Consider the following 23440-nt stretch of genomic DNA (forward strand, 5'->3'; position numbering starts at 1 on the left):
AGGAACCTATGCTCACTCTCTGGCTATTAGTTACCGTACTTTGCACCAGCTGTAGCCTCATAATACACATCTGCATTCCACAGAAGTGCACTAAAGAACTGGACGTTACCAGTAGCAATAGTGGACTGATAAGAAGTTCTGCCATCTCCTAGCCAACCACAAACGGAAATAGAGATACACGGTGTCCTCGGTGTCTGGGTCCTCAGTTAACCACGAAGAACTCAAAAAGATCCTTTATATTAATTCAGTCACAGAAGTAAGTATCACCTCTACTTTGGTCACAGTTTTTAAGTTGTCTTTGAAACAGTTTCAGACAGGCCGCGTTATACAAGAGACTACCTTTGCTATCACATGAGTCTTAAAGAAATATTTGACAACATTCTGCTTTCTGCGGAAGAAAAATGTGTGCTACATTAGGCCATTTTTATTCAGTGTTGAAGCTTCTGGGGGTATCTGGGAATCAATGCTATCAAATGCAGGCCTAGATACAGATATGCAAATACAGGACATTCACCCAAACAATAAAGTCCTCTTCAGCACCACATCCTGACCTGAAGCCATTTTTGCCCGTTTGGATGGACAGCAACACTTGCTTAAATATCCTATTCAGATGAGAAGGATAAAGCAGAGGACTGAAGTTCAAGAATTCTCCAGCATAAAGCAGTAAGACTGTCACTATCAATCAGGCTACTGGATATCCCGGAGAGTGTACTGGAAGGGATAATGTATCCCATTCATATCACCACTACATTCAAAACGTTGTGGACACTAGAATCTAAAAAAACATGTATGAAAAGAAACCGTTAGATAAGAATGCTTTCATTGCTGACAAAACAGAAGTTTTCAACCTAAGGGGCTCACAAACCAAAACGTTTTTTGCACAGCAGACACATTCCTGTTTGGCAAATTTAAGCCTGCTGACAAGAAGTTCATTTACTTTGAATTCTTCATTTGAAGTCCATGGACAACAAGGACTCCATGAAATACAAATTGAAAACTAATGATAGAGCGTGAAATCTTAGCATGCCAATGGGAGTTTGAAATCTACTTGTATGGTACCAATTAGTCAAACAAACAAATGAACAAGGCTTTTAACCATCACCGGATCTGAAGAAAACAGAGCAGTTTTTTCCACTCCTCTTCCAATGCTGTTGGTTTTTTTGGTAACAGTACTCTACCAGGCTTGTCTTAGAAGACAATTTTAGTAGGATCAGTTACTGTATTCCACATTCCTACACAAATTAATCCTTACCATTATTTCACTCACTTTAAAGTATAATACAAGCTTCTGAGGCTTTCAGTTGCAAATAGATATGGTATTTTCATCAGGAACTTAAAGGAATAAACAATTAAAAAATGACTCTCATAGAAGAATATATGTTATTTTATTAAGTGATGTGATAAGCTTAGGGGCATATATCAGAACCAAAATGGTTGTAGTCATTAATTTAAGTAATAAATCATAGGTCCTGCCAACAATGACAGCAAACAGATGCTAACAAGAAAATGTATTATTTAATATTGTCATGTGTTATAAAAATGTAAGTGTTTAGGACACGTCTTAAATTTTTATAATAATATGCATTTAATACATTACTGTTTTGACACATACAAGAATCAAATTTATAGGTCTCATTCGGCACTTGCTTTCTCTTCTGTGAACACAGAATGGATTCCTGAGGGAAAAAAAGCTCAAGAAGTGAATGTTTCAAATAGATGTTTGCAACAAAATCGAGTTGTTTGTCTTGCTGTCTTGAAGTAAATATCATAAGCACTGAATCTCGTTAGAAAATGAAAACCAACATATTTGCCTTTATGTAAACAGAAGTTTTCCCTGAAAGTTCCCAGGAAATTGAAACAACTATGAAGTTTATCTATATATATAGACAGCAAAAGATCTTATCATTAGCTACAAAGTTAAAAAAATAATTCTGTACAATCCTTACAAGCAGAATGTCAGTACCAAATAACTCTCAATGAGCATGCTAAGTTATAAAAATAGCAGAAGTTTTATTTTCCATTGTGCCTTGTTATTTGTTTCCTACATCAGTTTAAATAACACCATGGAATGCTACAATGATTTTCACCAACTGCATCCCTCACAAAAATGCCAAAACCAACCCAAAATCTATGTTAGTTATTAAAAACATGACCTATTCCATTCCTTCCATTCATAGCCACCCTCCTCTCAGGACTCTGAAAGCTGGACAGAACGATGATCTGATTCAAGTACTGACATCTGAAATGCAGCTATGCCTTTTGGCAAGCCCAGTCACACTAAACCGAACCACCGTGCACACACACACCTTTTCCAGCACTGTGTCTCTGCTGCTCTATAATACCCTGCTGCACAGAGTCCCTCTGCAGGAGGGTCAATTGTTTCTAAGATCACCACTGCTTTTTCCAAACATTTTTGTTTTGCTTAAAGGAAACCGTTTGGATAATAACACTCCTGTTTGCATTCTGTTTCACTTTCATTTTCAATCAACTCCTCCAGGTATCAGCGCAGTTCCTTTCTTGGAAGTGCTGCACTCAATGCTTTAAAACACTTGAGGAAGCAGTGATCAGAGTATGGAAACTAAATTTTCTTCATTAAATCTACTGAAGCAGATATTAAAAATGCATTTAATATACTGGGGATGGCTGGTGGGCATCACTGACTGTGACAGGCCAGTTACTGATGAGCTGCTGTCAGACGGCCTTCTCAGCAGGGATCTGTGTCTAAGGCTGCTGAAGGACAGCAATATCTTCCCTTGTGTGTAAGCTCTATTCATCTCCCAAGTATTTACTAAATCACAGACCTCTGCACACAAACACAGCGTTTCAGCACATGCTAACAAATGATGGATGGCCTAGTCAATTCGTTATGTCCTGAAAGCGTGATTTCCTGCCATTCCAATCATCAAACCTCTAGAGCCTTCAGAGCTGATCAGTCCTGGAGAATATATTTTGCAGGCTCTATTAAAGGAGTAGAGGTTCTTTCCATTAGTCTCAAACTTTTTTTTCCTGGCTGATTTAAAGAGAACTCCCTCCTTCCCCCCTCCTCCCAACAGCACCACCGCTACCACTCTTATCTGTGTAAAGTATTCAGGGCATGTACCATTAGTGTGTTAGCAAAATAGCACTCCTGAAACACCAGCCAGTTAAAAAGACAGATTTTGTTTGTGACTACTATAAAACACGACAATCTTTTATTTAAATTCATCTATACGTCTTTATTATGTAACCTAGACAACCCCCAAAACATTTTGTAACTTAGCTTCTTTGATCAAATACCTTTTACAGCAAGGGAGTGCTCAAAAGGACCCGTTCTCTTTGTATTTGCCTAGTGAAACATATCAGCGCCCTCTTAATTGTGTTCCTCCTAAAAGCATAAGCCACTTAGGAATAAACTTCCGATGTTCCAAAGACAGGTTAGCTGTCAAAGAAATAAAGCTTCTAGATTTCACCCTTTTCATAGCAAGGCAATATACTTGACAGTCTTTCTTCTACATGCTAGAGGAGAAATTTTATTTAGCTTACCTATTTAATGATCTATAGGAGCAGAATATATGTACCTCATGCTTCTTATTCTGAAACACTGAGCTTCAAACAAATTAGTCCACAGCTGCTGAAGAGTTAGCTGTCTACAGTACAGCACAGTTTTTGAAGATATGAGTAAACTTTGGGTAAATAAGCACTTGGTTACTCTGAAATGCAAAGACCTTGGATTTCTTTGCTTGCTAGGTGTGATCCAGCCATAGCCAGCACAAACCAATCCAAGTTGCCCTACCATTCACCTCAACCTTGACCTGGAGATTAAACTCACTTTTATTGCACACAAAGGTCATCTGTGTTAGGTCAAAATTCAAAGTCCCTTGTCAGCTAAGGTTGATATATTCCAACCTTTCCTACTCTAATGCATCAAATTTTTCATGGTGAGGTCATATTCAGCAGACAGTGTATTCAGCAATTTATTGTGCCATTGTAATATAGCCCAGAATATGATTGCCCAAAAAACAACACATGAATAAAATATTTTCCCCTCTCATGTAGCAAATCCCCTCTGCTCATAAAACTCTAGCCTAGACTTGTTTGCAGGCTTCAGAAGAACGATACAGTATGGAACTGTTTCTGAGATACAATTAAGAATTACCATTTCTTATCATCATTGTCCTTAAGTACAAGCAACATGAATATAATGGTATCCTAAAATCCACAAGTCAATTAAAATGCACATAAGGTCAGTGTTAAAACTTCCACTTCATCCTTCCTTAACAACCACCATAATCTGGCCCTTAAATCTACAGACATCTGTTGGTCTGTCTGATGATACCAAGCTTCCTTAGAATGAAATACTTAGTAAAAACAGGGCCACAAGACTTATGTTCCTATTCTACTGGTGATTATCACAACCCTGGAATTTGTGAAGTGGCAAAAAGTACAACCAAATAAACTTCATGAAGCAACACAGTAATGTACACTGTGACCAAGGCAACTCCCCCAGCTTTGACATATAAAAGAATTTTCTTCCTCTTTCTCTCTTTCTTCCTTTCCTTCCCTGTCTTTTTTCTTCCCATTTCTTTTTATCTTTTTCCTTTTTTTCTCCATTTTTATTTCTTTTTCTCTCCCTTTTTTCTCTTGCATTTTCTCTTTCCCTCTTGTCTCTATTTTTCTTTTTCTTTTTAATTTTTCTGTCTTTTTTCTGTCCTTTCTTCTTTTTCTCTTTTCTCTCCATATTTTTCTTTTTTCTCTTTCTTTCTCTTTTTCTCTTTCTTGTTCTCTCTTTTCTTCTGCATTAAGTAAGAGCACCTAACACACAGCTACAGAAGACTCAGAATGCATTTTGAAATTACAGGGAACTAATTTCCACATCTGCTTTGAGAGGCCCCCTCCAATCATTGCATTTCACCATCAAATCTTCAAAGGATATAGGATTGGCTTCTAAGTGGTTTGTATAAATTCCTGAAGGCCAAAAAGACTTTCTCTTTACTCAGCCAAAATGAATTTCACAACTGTATTAAGTCCTGTCCTGTGTGATATTTTTTTTTTAAATAAAATGAACTGTACTCCCACATGGTAGCACTTCCCATATTGGAAGGGGAAAAGGTTAAGAGAAAAGGAAGAGAGCTACCGGTACTCAAGAATTCAGAAAGTACAACCTTAATTTTGGTTGTGTAATTCAAGTAAAATTTCAAGACTAGCCTTTAAAACAACTTTGTATTTTGCTAGGATAGACAACATACATGGGAATGCTTGCAAGGAAGAGGATGATTACACTCATAAAATTTCTAACAGAAAACTACGATGGACTTCCCTCAAAATTAACTTTCATGTTGAAACATGCTTATACATGTCATCTACTTTTTAGTTAATAGGCAAGACACAAACAACTCAAAAAAATCCTTTCCATCTCTTTCCAAACAAATCAGGAAGGTACTCATGTCCTGAAGACCCAGAATTTACACATGCCGATGTAAGAATTTTCTGTCTAAAATCCTGTCTGTTGGTATTGGAGAGCTCCAAAACTGAGCAAAACTTTATTTCCCGTTCTACTCTGAAAGCTTACACTGCTATCAATAGGTAGTTTTTAAATAAGTATCTTATGTTTAATCTAATGAATAATGGAGGAAACAAAGTTCTTCTGAGTTCTATGCCAATTCAGTTACTTTCTGTCATGCAATACTTTGTACTATAGGGGAGGATTAGTATCCTTCCTATTTAGGGTCACAGCATAAGTAAACAGTTTTTTAGCAAGACATACCACATCCAACCAGTTACAAGTTCTGTAAGGCTCATTCACTGCATTTACAGTGAAAGGAGAAAACCTATACCACCTTCTGCTTTAGCCTATCAAAGCTGTAAAATCTTACAGTAGATACCCTACCAAGGGTTCAAAGAGTGAGAACATCTTTCCAAAGGGAACGATAACAGTTCAGAGCTCACATAACTACTTTGTATAGTAAATTTTTATTTCATTTTAAGATTATTTTGAATATGCTACATTTTATTGTAGGTAATTTCTGAAAACTTGTATACTGTTAATTTGCTTTTCAAACAATGAGCCAAGACCTCTTTCTTATCTCTTATTATCAATCTGTTTACCTATTAGGTTAAATGTTGCTTCTAGAACATAACAAATTTAGAATTATATTAGGCTTTTGCTACATATAAGAGACAAAAACAAACAGTAGTGTAAAACTGTGTTTACTCTGAAGTCTAACATATAAGAAGAAAAAAGAAATACAAAGCTTTAAAAATTCTACTGTTTTCATAGCTGCTCTAGCTATATGCTCCAGATCATTTAAACACAGTATACTAGTGCAAAGTATTTGCCACTTCAAAATAGACAGGGTGGAAATATACCAATAGCCATTTAGCATCTCCCTCCAAGTCTCTCCACCTCCTAACATCCACTTTCTTTTCTCTCATGAGCTGGTCTGCTGAAATCAATGAGGTGGTTTATACAGGCAGAGCATGGATTTATTTCATTGTTAAGTAGTGAGAATATAGAAAAGCAGAGGTGGCTTAAAATGTGCCTTTATACTTTCTTTTCTGTAAAAGAAATACGTTTCTAGCACTTATAGGCACAAAGGCAACTTTCTAAATAAGATTTGCTAGATCAGTGTTTGCAGAGTAAAGAAAAACAGCCTAGTTCCTCTGCTTTCCGAAATAATTAACCAACTATTCAGAAGAGCAGAGAGAGAAGTTAAAAGAATTATGTCAGTTTTGCTATGATGAGAGCCTTTCCAGGCAGAAGAGAGTGCAACTGAAGTGTCACACACCAGTAGGTTGCCTGCTCATGGATAAGATTTCCCTGTCCAATATACCTGTGCTTGAGTCCTGAGCCTAGAGCTCTGAAATCCGTGCAGACAGCTAGGTGCCCTCTCCTCTCGAGCTTCAGTGCCCCCCTTCCTGGGTAACAGCAGTCCCAAGGAGCACTAGAGTAGAGAACAGAGAATTCTCCTTCCACCTTGACTCAATCTCCAGGCTTCATTAGCAGCAGGTACCACAGCACAAAAATGACAAAAATGGAAAGAAAATAAAAAGAAAAAAGAGGGAGATGAAAGAAAGGAGCAGTTCTACCTTCCTGTTTCCTACCATAACCATCTTGACCTATCAGTACTGATTGATAATCTAAGCAACAGCACAAAGGCAGAATGAAATTATTCATGGAAAAGCAAAATATTTCCTTGTAAATAAAACTGACTGGAAGAGGAAAAATCAGAGGCCTATCTACCCTCAATTCTAAAACCCAAAAAGACAGGCAACAATGACACTGGAAAACAGGAAGAAAAAATGTTAATGCAGTCTTAAATGGCTAGTAAAAAACGCCGCATTGATACATCTGAACTTTTTTAGGGCCTTTGTTTCAGTGTGAACCATCACTGAGAAAGTGATAAAAATGCGCAAATAATAAACAGATTATATTTTCCAATTTACATTGCGAGACATTACCATGCAGATACATTTTTTAAAAAATGAAAAATCTTGTTGGGATGCTTTCCAGGCCCGGTGTCTTTTAATAAAGCTATCAGTAATTTGGAGAAAGAGCAACATAACTACTGAAAATGTGTGCAAAACCTGAAGTGATATTAAGTAATGAAGAAGACAGGTCATGAACGCAGAGGAACATACATGACTTGATGAGCTCTGGAAATAAAGACTGTGTGCATTACAATAATCAAACATGAAGTTACATATGTTAAAACCAAATATCCATACTCAAATATCAAGTATATCAATATGAACCTGTGCATCACATTTTTCTCTTGCTTACTGGGAAAAAAAAGGAAGGGGGAAAAAAAAAAGTTCTTCTCACATTTATGCCAGCTTCCCTCACCTTTCTGCTTTAAGAAAAGCTCTTCCTGATCACTATGAAGGAAGCTTTCACAGAAGGGGCACAAACAGGACAGTACTTCTTTGAACAGATGCACAGAAGTGAAGACCTGCACAGGACAACTGCTATAAATTCCAATATTTTGAAATTCTAGTACTTTGAAACTGCCTATAAACATAGTTTGCACTCAGGCTCAAAAAAAGAATGTTTCTTTTACAGGAATAGAAGTCAAGGTACTGAAAGGTAAGCTTGGCTACAGGCACTATGTTTAATGACTTTAAGTAAGGAAGAGAAACGATACAGACCGCACTAATTGTGCTGTGGAAGAATACAGCACTCCTAGATGGAATGAATTATGTTTCACAATAGTTCAATGCAAGAACTTGAAAAGCATGGGTTTTGGAATCTCTAAAAGATGCAAGGCTACTGACCCAACTCGCACTGTCAGAAAGTCTCTGGAATCCCCAATTCAAGCACAACGTAGTGTAAGAAACTCAAAGACTCAGAAAAGAATCAAACTAGGCAAAGCTTTGCAGAAGAAAAAAACAAGACAGTACCATAATGAATTGGGTAATCAAGCCTTACACCCTTAGAAAGCTTGGTAGACATGAGACGAAGAGTCGATCAAGAAAATTGTAATATTCAATCAGAATTGGATATGAAGTAGAGCAGCAAAATATGTACAAGGTATACATTTGAGAAGGCTACAGTCATTGGTCAATCACGTTCTATTGGTAAGAAGCTTCAGGAAAAGTTTCTGATGAGAAACTATGTATTCTGCCATATACAGAAGAACTGAGATTTCTTTTTTTCCCCCTGGAAACAACTAAACTCAAATACTAGAATATCAGCTTGGGTATGAATCAAACCCTTAGAAGCTGGACTTTTCTGGACAAGTTAAAGTAGTCTTTGAATACAGTTAAAAGTTCAAAGGTCTAACCTACATCTTGTCACCATAAAGGTGATTCTTGTGCAGAAGATTCTACTTGTAGAATCTACTTGCAGCTCTAACTACTATTTAAGATATTGTAACTTTCTCAGAGCACTTCCTGTAATACTCTATGTTTCCTACAACTAGCCATACAATGGGTAATCCAATTAAGACATTAGGTCTCATTGAGAATAATAGTATCACAGAAGAATGTGAGCCCATGGCTAAAGAGAAAGCGGAAGAATAAAATACAGAAGTTACAAAGAATACCACGATTTTTTAGCAAGTAGATAAATTCAGGTGAGAAACAAAGCAGAAAAGGTGGTACATTTTAGGAGAGCACAATACAGAACTTACAGAATTATCAGTCCAGTGGTGTATATGTTAAGAAGCTCAAAGGAACTGCTTATCAGTGATGTGGGAGAGATTTATCGTTCTTAGTGCTCAAAATTACATTTTGATAATCCTCAGGTCATCCAAAAATCCTACTGTTAAACATGAACACATTAGAAGACAACTGCTAAGCATGTAACAAACACCTTATAAATAAATAAACTACATTGGTAATTGTCAGGTATGGAATACAAACTGCAGCACTAACAGAAAATGAACTGCAATTTGATTCATGAGTTTGTATTTTTGAAAAATAACTGGATTTTAAGCAAAGTAGACAATCTATGTTGTCTGTAATGTTATAGGATTGTAAAAAATTTTTTACAAGTCTCAATGCTCATGTAAAGATACTTCTAAGCAGTATTAGAAGGAGTCTAATTTTGACTATTTGACATTAAAAAATCAAATGGCAACACCTGTTTGAAGCAGTAATCTCACCTGCTGAAGTAGTTCAATAACAGTAAAGAACAAACTACCCTGCTAAAAATGATTTAGATTCGCAGGTCATATTTGCAGTCACCACACAGCATACCCATACACACTAAGTTGTGGCAATAGTTTTACGGAAACTACAAATTACTCTTAGGGAGAAATTGCAAAACAAGAGCAGGCCCGTAACAAAGTGTGAAAGATACCTTATCCAAATAAGGAGCATAAACTGTGAGTCTTAAAGAAACACAACAGACAAGGGAGGAACCAACAGATAAGACAATATTAGGAAAAAAACCTCAGCAGATTAATGCATAAATCCAAAGACTCACAAGATCTATGAGGCAGTAGGACCCAGAAATACTTGAAAACTGTCAATTTATGTGTTGCATTACCAGCGGGATACTGATCCTTCCCAGGGAAAGACTGAATGTGCAAGGTGAAAGCAGCTGTTATGGATGTTAGTACTTTCCAGTTTGAATCAGCAACTGTTACCATATAATAACGAAAAACTGGTTATGGACACCTTCATCACATTGCAAGTGCCATGAGAGATTCTGGAATATTTTCTTAGAAAGACTGAATTAGAAAGTTGGTGTGGGTGGGGTTGGGAGTTCGTTTGTTTGATTTTGGTTTTCATAAAGAAAAAAAGTGTCCAGAAAGTCCAGGCAGACCCTTCTCATCCTAGAAGAGAATGACACAAGTACTAGATCATAACAAACTTACTCCACAGTTATAAAACACATCACTGAAAAAACCTCCCCTTTAGCACTTAAGATGGCACACAAGTTTAAAAATCTCTACAGCTGGCCTCTTTTACAAGAAAACGGTTAGAGGCTGCCTGTTTTTCACTTTATAACACATATCTATTTCAATACATCTCTCCTCCTGCTAAGGCAAGCAGTGGCCTTGGAATGCATTATTATTTCTTTTTTAACTGCATCTCAAAATCATTAGTGCAACATATTTTGCTACTTCAAACTTCTTCTCTGAGGGTCTTCTGCATCTGCCCTGCTATGAGAAATAAACAAAAAGACAACAAAGCAACATCACTTGCTGAGCCATTCACAGAAAGGAGACATGCAGACCTCCTCAAAATACACTTAAGACAGACGGTTTTTAAAAAAGGTATTAATTATATATCCTTCAAATAGAAGATGTTAGCCTTCTCCCAGGATGGACAAGCAAAATTCAGAAGAAGCCTACAAGCGGCACTCAGAAGAGGACATTCTCATCTCATAATGTGGATAACAAGGTAACAGTATGTTAAGCCAGCTAATAATGGAAGCAAGTACTATAGCTAATCTCTGCTTTTCAGTGTTTGCCACACCTGAGCCAGCTGCTCTAGAAAAAACATAATTTTTTCCTGATATAACTCTATGCTGTTATTCATATGAAGCTTTTTAGCAATCATCAAGTTCTGAAACTGAGGAGTCAATGGATCTTTTGCAGCATCAAAGGAGTGGACTGGGAAGTAACACGTATCAGCAGAAAGGCCAGGTAGTTTTCTGTCAAACTTATTTTCCCTATTACAGACACTCATGTTCCTATGGATGTGTCTTGGAAGCGGGTTCCTACACACAGTGACTGCCCTGGCAAACCAACCCAAATTCTAACCTTCCTTCAAGACAGCTTAATAAGGAGACTAGAAAAAGAGAGTATGTGCATGTGTGCGCGTGCATGCACACATATAAACACAAGAAAACCCTCTTCTAATTTCATTAGCACCAAAGTGATAAAGCCAAGTCTAAGCTCCTTAGACATATGCTGTCACAGTAAGTGGTTTCCCAAGTTGCAGAAGTACTGTGCAAGGTGAGCTGAGTTCCCACCTCAATGCGCTCACTGAACCAACCACATTGCTTCAGCATCACTTCATCTCTGTCACAGGGCTATTCCCTCAGCTTAATTTTTAACTACAATATACGCTTTCCTGAAAATGAAAAGATTTCACTGGATGGTTTAAAAGCATAAGTTGATGTTGGTTCTTTATCCACTTACTGCAAGTTATACACAGCTTCAGACAGTTTCCTCAGCCATGCTTGCAGTAAGACTAGCAAGACTCGCTCAAGAAGCATGGGAACAATTTTGTTTTACTTATTTCTCTCACCAAAGAAAGCACAGGACTAAAACCTGCAGGTTTCTGGTGCATTTTAGAGACAGCACCAGTCCTTTCCCCACAGAATCCAATTTGGTTTCCTGTCCAATTCAGCACTAGTAATCCTTACCCCAAACCTGAAAAAAAGAGAAAAACCTTGCAACATGTCCTTTACAACTCTGCTATTGGTAGCAAGCAAACTTTGGCAATGAAGATCAGTGCATGGAGCACATGTACACCTTTCCATGCTAGCCGATGGTCATTTGCAATCTCCGACTGACAATTCTGAGCACAGCTCAGGCAAGGAAGCTGATGAATGCTCACATGTAAGGAGATGATCCCTTTTCCAGCCTTCAACTGGAGGGCAGCATCAAGTAAAGAGTGATGGGTCTGGAAAGCCCTTTTTCCCTAAGCCACAGGGGCAGTGGTACTCCAGGCTGGACTCCACCCGTGGTCTCAGCCACAGAGGAATGACCTGAGCCTTAAGGCTCTATTCACCTAAGAAGATCTACTTGGTGTTTAAGAGCCTCATGAGTGACGCGAGAGCTTTTATTTGGACATGTGGCAGGGGAGAAGAGCACTCTTTATTTTGTGACAACTTCTCAGGTCACAGCGAGTGAGAAGACCCTGATCCTAGCAGTACCTTCAGCGAGCTATCGCTCGCTGTCGATGACCGTGTGCGTGTCCAAGTGATTTTGTACCGTGTGGGGCCTTGAACTGGGGGCACCGGCTGGAGCTGGCGGAGCGGCCCCCTACGGCCCCTCGCCCGCCCGCAGCGAGCTCGCAGGCCGCAGCCTGGGGCCCGAGCCGCCCGCCCCGCGCCGGGCTGCGGCCCCAGCGGTCAGGAAGCACTTACCTAGGGAACTTCTCCTTCAGCTTCCTCAGGCTCTGCCGGGTGGGCTGCACGTGCCCCAGGAACTGGGCTATTTCATCGTACTGAGCTTTGGTCAGCTTCATGCCTCGCACCGCCTAACCTCGCCGCGCCGGGCCTGCGCGGCGGCGGGAGGGGTGAAGGGAGGGAAGCGGGCCGCGCCGCTCCGGCCCCTGGCACCGCGGCGGCGAGAGGCAGAAGGCCAGGTCGCGGCAACCCCGGGGCGCCTTTTGCTACAAGCCCGGTGCCGAGACGGTCGGGGCGGCTGCGGCGGCCGCTTCCCGCAGCTCCGCCCCGCGGCCCGGCCGGGGCGGTGCGGGGGGGGAGGGCGGGCAGAGCCGCCATCCCGCGCCGCTCGGCTCTGCGCAGCCGCCGCGGCGGGCCGGGAGTGCGCGGCGTTTGAACGTGTCCGCGCCCAGCGCGGAAATGGAGCTTCGCTGGGGGTATCGCCACCTTGTAACCCTGGGGTTTCGCACAGAGGCGGTCTCCTTTGCCTCGCCCGGGGCCGAAGGAGGACGCTGGCCGCCTCACGGCTGAGGAGGTGCCTGGTTTTGCGCCCTACGAGCCGCCCTTGTTTTACCGTCTGCGAGAGCGGAAGGAGCGAGGGTGGTTAGGCGTGGGGCACCCTGGCTGCCCTCGGGCTGAGGAGACCAACGTCCGTCGGAGCGGGTCGGCGTCCTGTGTGTCGGGCCTTTGCGTGCCCGGGGATGGGGTGTGTAGGCCCTGCTGTGCTACGACTTTAAAGTATAATTTTCAAGGTCCTTTACAAAAGTCACTTTGAAATGGCTGTTTCTTCTGGTTTGAAGAAAAAAATAAATGCTGAAGTAGTGGGGCTGGGAATCCTGACAAGGCCCGTGTGTTACTGGTCTGCAGGCTTGCAGATGCATGCAGAAATGGCTTTCCACTACGTTTTAGAAGAAAACTATACAAGTTTGTGCTTGGGTTTACTTCCAAGTTTGTTAGGTCTCAAGCAAATGATATTATTAAATCTCTTTTAAATATCAGTAAGTAAGCCTTAGTTTCTGTGCTGGGTTTTTTAATAACTTATTCAATAACTTGGAAGATAGGTATGCCCTTCTATAAACAACATCTAACAACTAGAGGTTATGAAGAGAATTAACCATGCATTTGACTAAGAAATAAAAATATTCCCTTTAATTTCAGTTTAATTGTATTCATGAACTATATACAGGCTACTGTAGTCCTAACTTTGAGGTTTCAGGCACTTAATCCATGAAATTTGCCTTAAATCTTAAGAACTTTTTTTTATTATTATTTTTATAGCTTTTAGGTTCTGTTCACTTGCTTTGTCTCTTGAAAGCTTTAGGATTACATTTTAAGTGTTTTTCTGCATCTTAGCCAGAAAATTTATTAAGTTTCTTGCAAGTACAAGATCTGGAACTTCAAGAAAAAATGAATAGCATGGGTATGTCAGCAAGATCAGTCATTTAGGAATATTTGTGAGACTGGTTTCTAATTGAGGGACAATGCCCAATGAACCCACTATCACTTCATCGTCCATGGATTTTAGTGGGTTTTGTTTGGAACCAGGAACCTTCCTGGGAACAGCTATTTCTGGTACTATGGCCTAAATTGTTTAATCTTGTTAAATATCTTCATCAATGATCTAGATGAGGGGATTGAGTGTGCCCTCAGTAAGTTTGCAGATGACACTAAATTGGGTGGGAGTGTCAATCTGCTCAAGGGTAGGAAGGCTCTGCAGAGGGATCTGGACAGGCTGGATCGATGGGCTGAGGCCAGCTGTCTGAGGTTTAACAAGGCCGAGTGCTGGGTCCTGCACTTGGGTCACAACAACCCCATGCAACACCACAAGCTTGGGGAAGAGTGGCTGGAAAGCTGCCTGGAGTAAAAGGACCTGGGGGTGCTGGTTGACAGCTGGCTGAACATGAGCCAGCAGTGTGCCCAGGTGGCCAGGAAGGCCATCAGCATCCTGGCTTGTATCAGGAGTAGTGTGGCCAGCAGCACTAGGGAAGTGATTGTGCCCCTGTACTCAGCTCTGGTGAGGCCACACCTCAAATACTGTGTTCAGTTTTGGGTCCCTCACTACAAGAAGGACACTGAGGTGCTGGAGCGTGTCCAGAGAAGGGCAACAAAGCTGGTGAAGGGTCTAGAGCACAAGCCTTATGAGAAGTGGCTGAGGGAACTGGGGTTGTTCAGCCTGGAGAAGAGGAGGCTGAGGGAGACCTTATCGCTCTCTACAACTACCTCAAAGGATGTTGTAGTGAGGTGGATGTTGGTCTCTTCTGCCAAGTAACTAGCGAAAGGACAAGAGGAAATGGTCTCAAGTTGCACTAGCGGAGGTTTAGATTGGATATTAGGAAAAATTTCTTCACCAAAAGGGTTGTCAAGCACTGGAGCAGGATGCCCAGGGAAGTGGTTGAGTCATCATCCCTGGAGGTATTTAAAAGACCTGTAGACGTGGCACTTCAGGACATGGTTTAGTAGACAGGGTGGTGTTGGGTTGACGGTTGGACTTGAAGATCTTAGAGGTCTTTTCCAACCTTAAGATTCTAAGATTCTATGATTCTATAATAAAAATGTTTGAAACTCATTAGTTGCCCCACAGTAAAAGACAGGGAAGCTAAGCCAAATTACAGATTCCATTCCTTACTCAGAGACCAAAAAGTAATATGTGAAATTGAAAAAAGAGCATTCTTTTAAAGAAAGTATTATTTAATGTTAATATATTTTATTTTCTTTAGCTCTATCAAGTAGTATCCTTAATAGTAGGAGATATGTGTGTTTGGAGGGAAGGGGGTGTTCCTTTCAATCTGATATCCACTTTAAAGGCCCATGGGGATATAATATTCTTGGGCCATAGAAAGGGTCATTTTCCCCTATCTTTCCAAAGATGAGAGTTACAACTTTTTCTTTTGAAATAGATTTAAAAAACTGAAATAGAAAAAACTCTCATCTAGCACCACTACTACTGCTCCTTTAGAAACAATTAATAGTGCTTTTAAAAAACCCCCCAAACATCTTGCTGTCTTTGTTGTAGGATAATTTCCAGTGAAAGTGTTTTTAAAAACACAATGTTACTATATATAACTTTTATCTCCATTTCAATTGTTCACTAGTGTATATTCTTGATATTTGTTTTTTTTAAATCAAATGACACTTCAGTCTATAGTGAAATAGGTTAGAGGAACTGCAGTATGAAGTTAGTCTATGGACAAAACTACAAACGTCTGATGCATGTATTATATACGTATGGGATATGTTTTGTAGACTCTCCTACTGGAACAAGGTTTTGTACATTTCAAAATTATTTTAAAGAAAAGGTAAATAACCTTCTAGCCTGAAGGCTCAGTAAAACCAAGCGGAGCTAATATGCTGTCATAAGGAGGTATCAGCCCTCAAAGATGTAAACCGCTGCTTTTCATCTCAGAAGCATTTTGCATGGTGAAATGCAAAACGTGAAAAGTTCTGTATGCAAAGTATAAGACACTCTTTGCCTAAATTAGTTAATACAGAACTATTCCAATGAAAAGCTCAAAAATCCAATGAGGAAAAAAAAAAAAAAAAGATGTTCCAGGCAGAAAGAGTTCATTGCATATTTTTTTCCTGGCAATCGAACTGCCATTGCAATTTTACTATATAAAACAAATGTTAGACCATGTGTAATTAAGCAGTGGACATCTGTATTGTAAGATGTAGATGGTGGAAGTTTACATAAATTCATTAAGCAACTGGATGAAACACATAAGAAAAACAAAGCATGAAAAAACTAAATTTACCTTTGGCTTAAGGAGTCTCAGAGCTGTAAATGGTTGGATGCTGGGGGAACATTCTCAGGAAGTAGCTTTGTGCTTGCTTTGTTCTCATATTGTTTCCTTGTTATCTGCCTGTGGCAACTGCTCTTGATTTTTGCCTTGGGGTTGGGTTCCAGTCTATTTATTATATACTACTTATAAACTAAGTTTCCTTCCAAGAAAGACAGAGGACTAGAGAGAAAGAAACTATGGGGAAAACAAATGATTGGGAATAATGGGGAGTGGGAAGAGGACATGTAAGCAATAGGGGGAAAATAAAGACAGGGGGTCAGAGCACAACACCTGGTGGAGGACTTCCAGTAATGACCATCATTCCTTGCAGGTAGTCTTGGCCACAGGTGATGTAGGACAGTAGGTAATGGACTCTTGCTCTGTTTTTTATTTTGTGTTTGTTGATAGTTTAACTGTGATATTAGTAGGTGTCTCCCATTACTTTATGATGATTGCATAGTGTGATTTACAGCCAAGTTCAGAGTTAAAATACCATTTGTTATTCACACAGAGCTTAAAACCACTGTGTTTTGAGAATAGGTAATTATAGTATGATATTATGAGGAATCAATTCATGCATAATAGTGCAAATTTTGATTTGATTTTTATGACCTTACAGCTGTCTTTTTACTTTACCACCCTGTTTCTTCATAGACACAATCTCGGGTCCATGTTGCTTTCTGTAACAAAATTAATGCAAAGACTGCTAGTAGTCATATATATTTTCCAATCTATTGATTGTAGATGCTAGTGTTGGAACTGCAGTAAGATGAGAATCTCATTTGCAACTGATTGGAGTGCTTGTTACAATTTTCTAACGTTTGTAATATTCCCACTTCATTCAGTTTGGTGTGTGTGTTTCTACAAGTATTTTTCAGTCTTTCGATATATTTTGTGTTATTTTTTTGTTGTGAAATTCAGCTCTTTTATTTGACGTGTTTGTATTGTAAGAAAAACTTGAGCATGCTTCCACTTAACTTGGTAGCGACTGTATCTGTAACAGGTCTAATAAACACCTCCACAGGATACAGTTGTTACCTCATAAACAAGGAGAACCCTCAATTTATGATCTAATTTATATCCATAGCTTTTAATGTACTTTCTGAAAGGGATTGTATTGTGAAACAAACCATGATATCTTCAGTGTGTATTAAACAAACAAATAAAAAAAGGAACAGTTGGTCTATACATCACTGTTAAACATTAACTGTTTTGCCAATTCACAAGATAAGTCACCATGTTTCTGGTTTTTTTCCCTAAAAGTATTCATGGGATTGCTTGATAATACAACAGTGTGAAGAACATGACAGCAATAGAATGATTATATGTAGCAAAATACTAATTAAAAAAGGCAGGCAGGCATTGTTTTCCTTCTGTGTCTTCAGATTTGTTCCTCATAATCACAGAAGTCATTGGGGCAAATTAATCTAGATTTCTGTACTATTAGTATACCCAACATAGCTTTCTTTAAAATACTTATTTGCTTGTTGAAGTAATTTAAAAAAAAAAAAAAAGTCTGCATTCGTACAGTGTTTTGAAAGCACTGCTTTATATGCGTGGGGCCTGATCTATGGTCAATTGAAAGTCTATCAATTTTAATGGACTTGGGCCGCTTTTATGGTACTAAGCTGCATGTTTATGTATTTTCTGTAACAAGCTGTAAAAGATTTTTGAAAATGATGAGTTATTTAAAAATCAATTTCTATAACTGAAATGATAACGTGCCCTAAGTGTTCTTACCCTGCCACTTGACTCCACTGTAGTTCCACGTGATGAAATTTCTGGAGTTTGGATTTGCCTTTTTAAGCTCTCAGTAGTCAGATACAGAAAACTATATGAAAATACCTTTCTGGTTTCAAATTCAATTCTTTAAAGTTAATTTGCCCTCTTTGGCTATATGTGTTAAAATATCATTAACTACTGCATACTGCTTTTTCCCCAAGGGATTTCAGCTTCATTCACTGTACAAAGAAAACCCTGTAGTTGTGTGATGAATTAGATTGTTTTCTGTAGGACCTCTGCCTCATTTGTTGCAGAATTCGGCATATGTACTTGGTGAATGAAGCAGGAACTGTAGAAAGAAAATTTAAGTGTAAAGATAATTTGACTGCTGCCCAGCAAATACGGATTGCCTCTGTTACGGACTTTTTAATGTAAGCTTAGAAGTCATTTGATGGAATCTTCTTTCCATGTGGCTTTTTTTGACACAACATGCGCATTATTCTGTGCCAGCCATCTAATTTAATTACATAGGTGCCATAAGCTGCTGGCTGAAGAGATCATCCCAATCTGCTGTGGCCAGTTTCAGAGTATTACTTGTGCACTTGTGTTACTGCTGCTGCTGATTGTGTGCATACATGGTCAGGCAGATCAGCTGATGCAGCTGAAAACTTAACATGCAACCTTCGCCCCTCCGCCCCACCCCCAAAACCTAAAAATATTATTTTTCAGCTAAATCAGCTTGTGAATCCAACTCACTGAACAGCCTTAGAGATACAAGTGCCAGCACATGGGAGGAAATAGGGATGCATAGCTAGAGACAGCAGGGCTACTCTTTCTGTTGACGGTAGCAGAGCCTTGGGGGATTAACCTCACAAATTAGACATCTAAATTAGGTGCCAACCATTAAGCAATATGATTATCCTGCATATGTTCTACTAAGAATTTACATTTGAGAGCATCATTGCACTAAATGCTAAGCACTGTCAACGGAACTGAATTTAATGTTGTACCTTGAACATACAGTGAACTGAGCATAGTACTCTGAAAAATCACGGCCTAGGTGTATTACACTGGAGAGCCCAAGTCAGTGAACAGTTTTGGCCTAATTCTTTCAAACTTAGTTTCTCTCATACACATATATGTGAATGAAAAAATAAATACACACACATGCAAAAGTATACAAAAATACACATGACAGAGGAGACAATGTTTTGGAAATACATTTGCTAATGTGTATCTTCATGCTAGTGCTTATGCAATAAGCTATTGTGGTAATGAGCTTCATTAGAGAATGTACATTGAAATTAGTAAGACTATTCTTAGTATGTATGACATGGACATGATGCAGTGAAGAATAAGTGAGACCAAATTTTGAATTTAAAAGTTAAAAAGTACTGAAGAAGTGTGCTGCTTTCTATGCAAGTAAGGCAAAGGAGGGGAAAAATTAGAAATTAAGAACAGTTTTGTAATACAGATAAACAGAGGAACTGAATCACAATTGTACACTAAAATGGATCATATAATTTCCAAGTTTCTCAGTGTTTGACATTGTAACATTAATGTTGCAATGTGTAAATATATTAAAACAAAATGAACCCATTCAAAATACAACTATTCTAGTGAAATAAAAAGTACTCATTGTGATAGATTGTGTTGTTTTAAGTATTTATTTTTTATTTTTGCTAATTAGCAAAATTTTGTAACTTTTGCAATATATTTCCCAAGTAGTATTGTGAGACAGCAAGGTTCTGCTGAATTGCCTAAATTGTTGTTATTCACTTGTTGGAAACATAGTACCTCAGAGTAGCTAAGTCGCTTGTCTGTTTCTCTTTTCTTATAGCCAGAAATATTTCAAATAGAAAGGTAAATACTTTACAAGGCTAAAACTAGCACAAATTCTGCCTAAGCATGAATTGTGAAAGAGATAACAGATTACTGTTAAAACTCCCTGACCTGTTGATTTATCCAGTGCCTAACAACTGGCAACAGAAACTTAAATTTGTAGAATTGTGTGCTGTTGTGGTAGTTTGGGTATTTTTTTTTTTCTGTCCACCTCCTTTTACTCACACACAAAGAAAATAAAACGGCAAAGGTTTGCTTATACAGCTTGTGGTGACTCACCAATGCTGCTTGACTTCAATGGGAGCTGTGTATGATTAGCTGACCTGAAAATTAGGACCTTATTATGTGTAGTCTGGAACTCTTAAGCATATAATAATTTTTAGGGAGCTTTGAATTATTTTAGATCAGATAAGCTTTGGGGAGGGACACAGAAGTAGATTAAGGGTGATTTTTTTATTCCCCCCAGTAGTGAAATTTCTATTGTCACCTTATATTTAGGGAGTTATATTGAATAGCTGAGGTTTCTTTCACTGTTTTTCTTCTAAAATGCTTAATGCTTTATTGCCCGTTACATATCAAGTATTTTCACCATTAAAGAATTGTAATATTCTTTGAATGACTATTACCATAGAATCATAGAAATGTAGCATGCAGCTAACCTGAAGAGATCATGTAGTCAACCAGATCAGATATTTGGTAGTATCAAATATAACTGCACTGTGTCATCCTGAAATATTTCTAATTTGTTATTGTAGACTTCCATAATGAGGTTTTCACAGTAACATGTTCCAGTATTTTACTTCACTGGAACTTGGAAGCCTTGTTTCTAATGTTTAATTCTAAGCCTACAGATTGCAAATGAAACCACTTACTGTCCTCTGTATACTTTGAAGAAAGGGGAGAATGATAAATCACTGGCTTTTTCACTTGTTTCAGGATTATTGTAACACTGATCCACTTCTCCCATTTTTGTTTGATAGTTTATGCAAGCCCAGTTCTTTCAGTCCTTTCTTGTAAGTAATTTTTCTGAAAGGCCGTCATTTTTTTGCTCTATACTTTGAAAATCTTTCTTAAAATCCAGTGCAAACACTACTTCAGCTGAGGCATTTCATTTTGCTGAGTAGAATAAAAATTCTCATATTTTCTAAGCAAGATTCCTGTGTACAATTTCTCAGATTAACTACTGAAAAAAATTCACACTGCGAGTTTGTATTCTTCCTTTATGCACTCTTCAGTTTGTTTTGCTAGCTCATAGAAGTAGTACCACTAAGGGAAAGCAAAGTATGTGTAGTGCAATGGATTCACTGGTCTGTCCCTCATAGTAGGGGATTCAGTGTGCAAATTATAAGAAAATAAGAATCTGAAATACTAATGGGTGAACACTGTAATATTTTAGATATTTTTGCATGGAAGTTTATAACAGCATTACAGTTTCTTGAGTCTTCCATTTCTTCTGATACCCATTCACTCTTTCTAACACATGTAAAACATATTTGACATTTATAATAATGGAATGATTAGGCATGTTACTGACATCAAGATTTAAGGGACTGGGTGACATAGGGAATTTATGTTCCACTTTAATCCATTTATCAACCTCCTCAGGGAACTGATTTTAAATCTAACTCAAGCCATACCAATTTGGGGGAAAAAACCCTGCCTAATCCAACAGCCTGAAAAACACGTAATGTATGAAATTGTTGTCTAGGCCCCCCCCCCCCCCCGCCCTTTTTTTAGAAAGGAAAATATTAATGATTTATATGATGACATTCTCTCTGGAAACATATGGCTACTTGTTCAGATCTGGTGTTTTTCAGTTCAAGAATCAAAACAGAAGATAATACAGATGGATTGTTTGAGCCACTAAATAAGTGAAGTATAAAAGTATGTAATCCCATAGAGTAGTAGCCATTAATGACTTCTTTGCACATCAAATCAATTTTCATCTCAATTATAAAAAGAAAAAAGTAATTCCTAGATTAATAGTGCACTTTTTTTTTCCAGGGAGGAAAGGTTTTGAGCATATTTGCATTATGCAAACGTGTACAGTAACACTAAAACTAGTTGCTTCAGAAATATCCAAAGAGACAACGTAGTTTGCCTAAACTTAGGCAGTCCTGAACTAGGTCACCTACTCCCCCGTAACAATACCAGTTTGCCCTTTCTGTGCTATAAACTAAATGAAGCTGCCATGTGGTTAGTAGTAAGAGATGCATAGGACCAGCTTCTAAAGTACTTGTGTGGATCCAAAATCATTTAATTGCAAAATATAGAGAGTCAAAGTGACGGAAGCAAGTTCAGAATTGGGCACATTGCACAACTCATACTGATGTAGTCAGTTACCTTTAGAATGTCAGGAATGGTAAGAGAAGAATTATTACCACTCCTTGATATTTGACATTGGCATTCAGGCACACACGTGGAGGAATTCAACTCTGGAACCATGTCTTTTACATGTTCACTCAGAATAATTTGCTGCCTACCGAGGTGCCAATCTTAGGGTTTAAAGATGAAAAATACACTCCTATTAGTCAAATATTTATGAGTAGAACCCAACGTGTTTAAACCTTGTTGACCTTTGCATAGTTATAACATATATATCATCTCTTGGTTATCCTTACCATTGCTTTGGTCTGGAAAAAGTAAAACAAGAGGTTAAGTAGTCCCTAAGGGTAAGTTAAAATGTAGACTACTGCCATGTTGTATGGCTTTAGTATACTTAGTGTCTTTCATGGCAAGTTGATGAGACAGCTCAAAGCAGTAAAATAGCTTGCTAGATGATGCCATTTAAGAAAAAAAATTAGTTTGGAAATTGAGTTTACTGTTTCCGTATTTAGTGTTCTAATATTGTCAACAATATATTTGATAGTATTTTTGTTACAAGTATAAAGCCTAACTCTTGCTTTTCTGTTTAAGCAGTCACATTCAAAAAGGGTTTAAAATATAATCTAATTTGCTAATACATTTATATGTTCTTTCTGATTTGAAGCCAGGAGGAAAGCCACTATGGTCATTTAGCCTGATTTTCTCATATATTGTAGGTATTTCATTAATTTATTGCTGCTTATAATTCAGCACCTATGATTGAATTAGAGGACATCTTTTTAAAACAAAGTGGTAACCAAAAATATCTTTACATCTTGATTTTAAATCATCCAGAAATACAGACTCTTACTAAATTCTTTGTGGTTAATTACTTTCACTGTCAATTCTAAGTAGCCTGATTTGAACTTGTTTATTTTTATCACTTAGTTTTGCTATAGCTTGATTTCCTGATTTCATTAAGTTGTATGCTAGATATATCAATTTAAAGTCAGTGCTGCTGCTCAGGTTACCTCTTAAACTGTTCTTTGAGAAGTTAAACAGATGAAGTTCATTAAGGATCTAAACACTAAATGTGTTGCTGATGTTCTTCAAAGGCCTTCTTCAAGCATTTCTTCTATGTACAAGAGTTGTGCATGTTTCCAGAGAGCAGAGTGAGGAACTTTGACTATTTTACAGTAGAAAATAGTACAAGTTGGAAATATATATTAAATATTATATTGATGAAAGA

General features: G+C 38.3%; 1 protein-coding gene across 5 annotated transcripts in view; it reads right to left on the reverse strand.

Moving 5' to 3' along the window:
- CDIN1 (CDAN1 interacting nuclease 1) overlaps positions 1-12853 on the reverse strand; it is a 148577-nt gene extending 135724 nt beyond the window's left edge. For 4 of the 5 annotated variants that reach the window (XM_054827361.1, XM_054827360.1, XM_054827363.1 and 1 more), the window contains exon 1: positions 12524-12837. In XM_054827361.1, coding sequence (XP_054683336.1) covers positions 12524-12624 — 101 coding nt within the window. In that variant the 5' untranslated portion in view covers positions 12625-12837. Of the gene's footprint in view, positions 1-12523 lie in introns of all 5 variants that reach the window. The other variant, XM_054827362.1, reaches the window with a different exon arrangement.
- Positions 12854-23440: the final 10587 nt, after the last annotated feature.

This window comes from Grus americana, chromosome 5 (assembly GCF_028858705.1).
Source record: "Grus americana isolate bGruAme1 chromosome 5, bGruAme1.mat, whole genome shotgun sequence".
Classification (NCBI taxonomy): Eukaryota; Metazoa; Chordata; class Aves; order Gruiformes; family Gruidae; genus Grus; species Grus americana.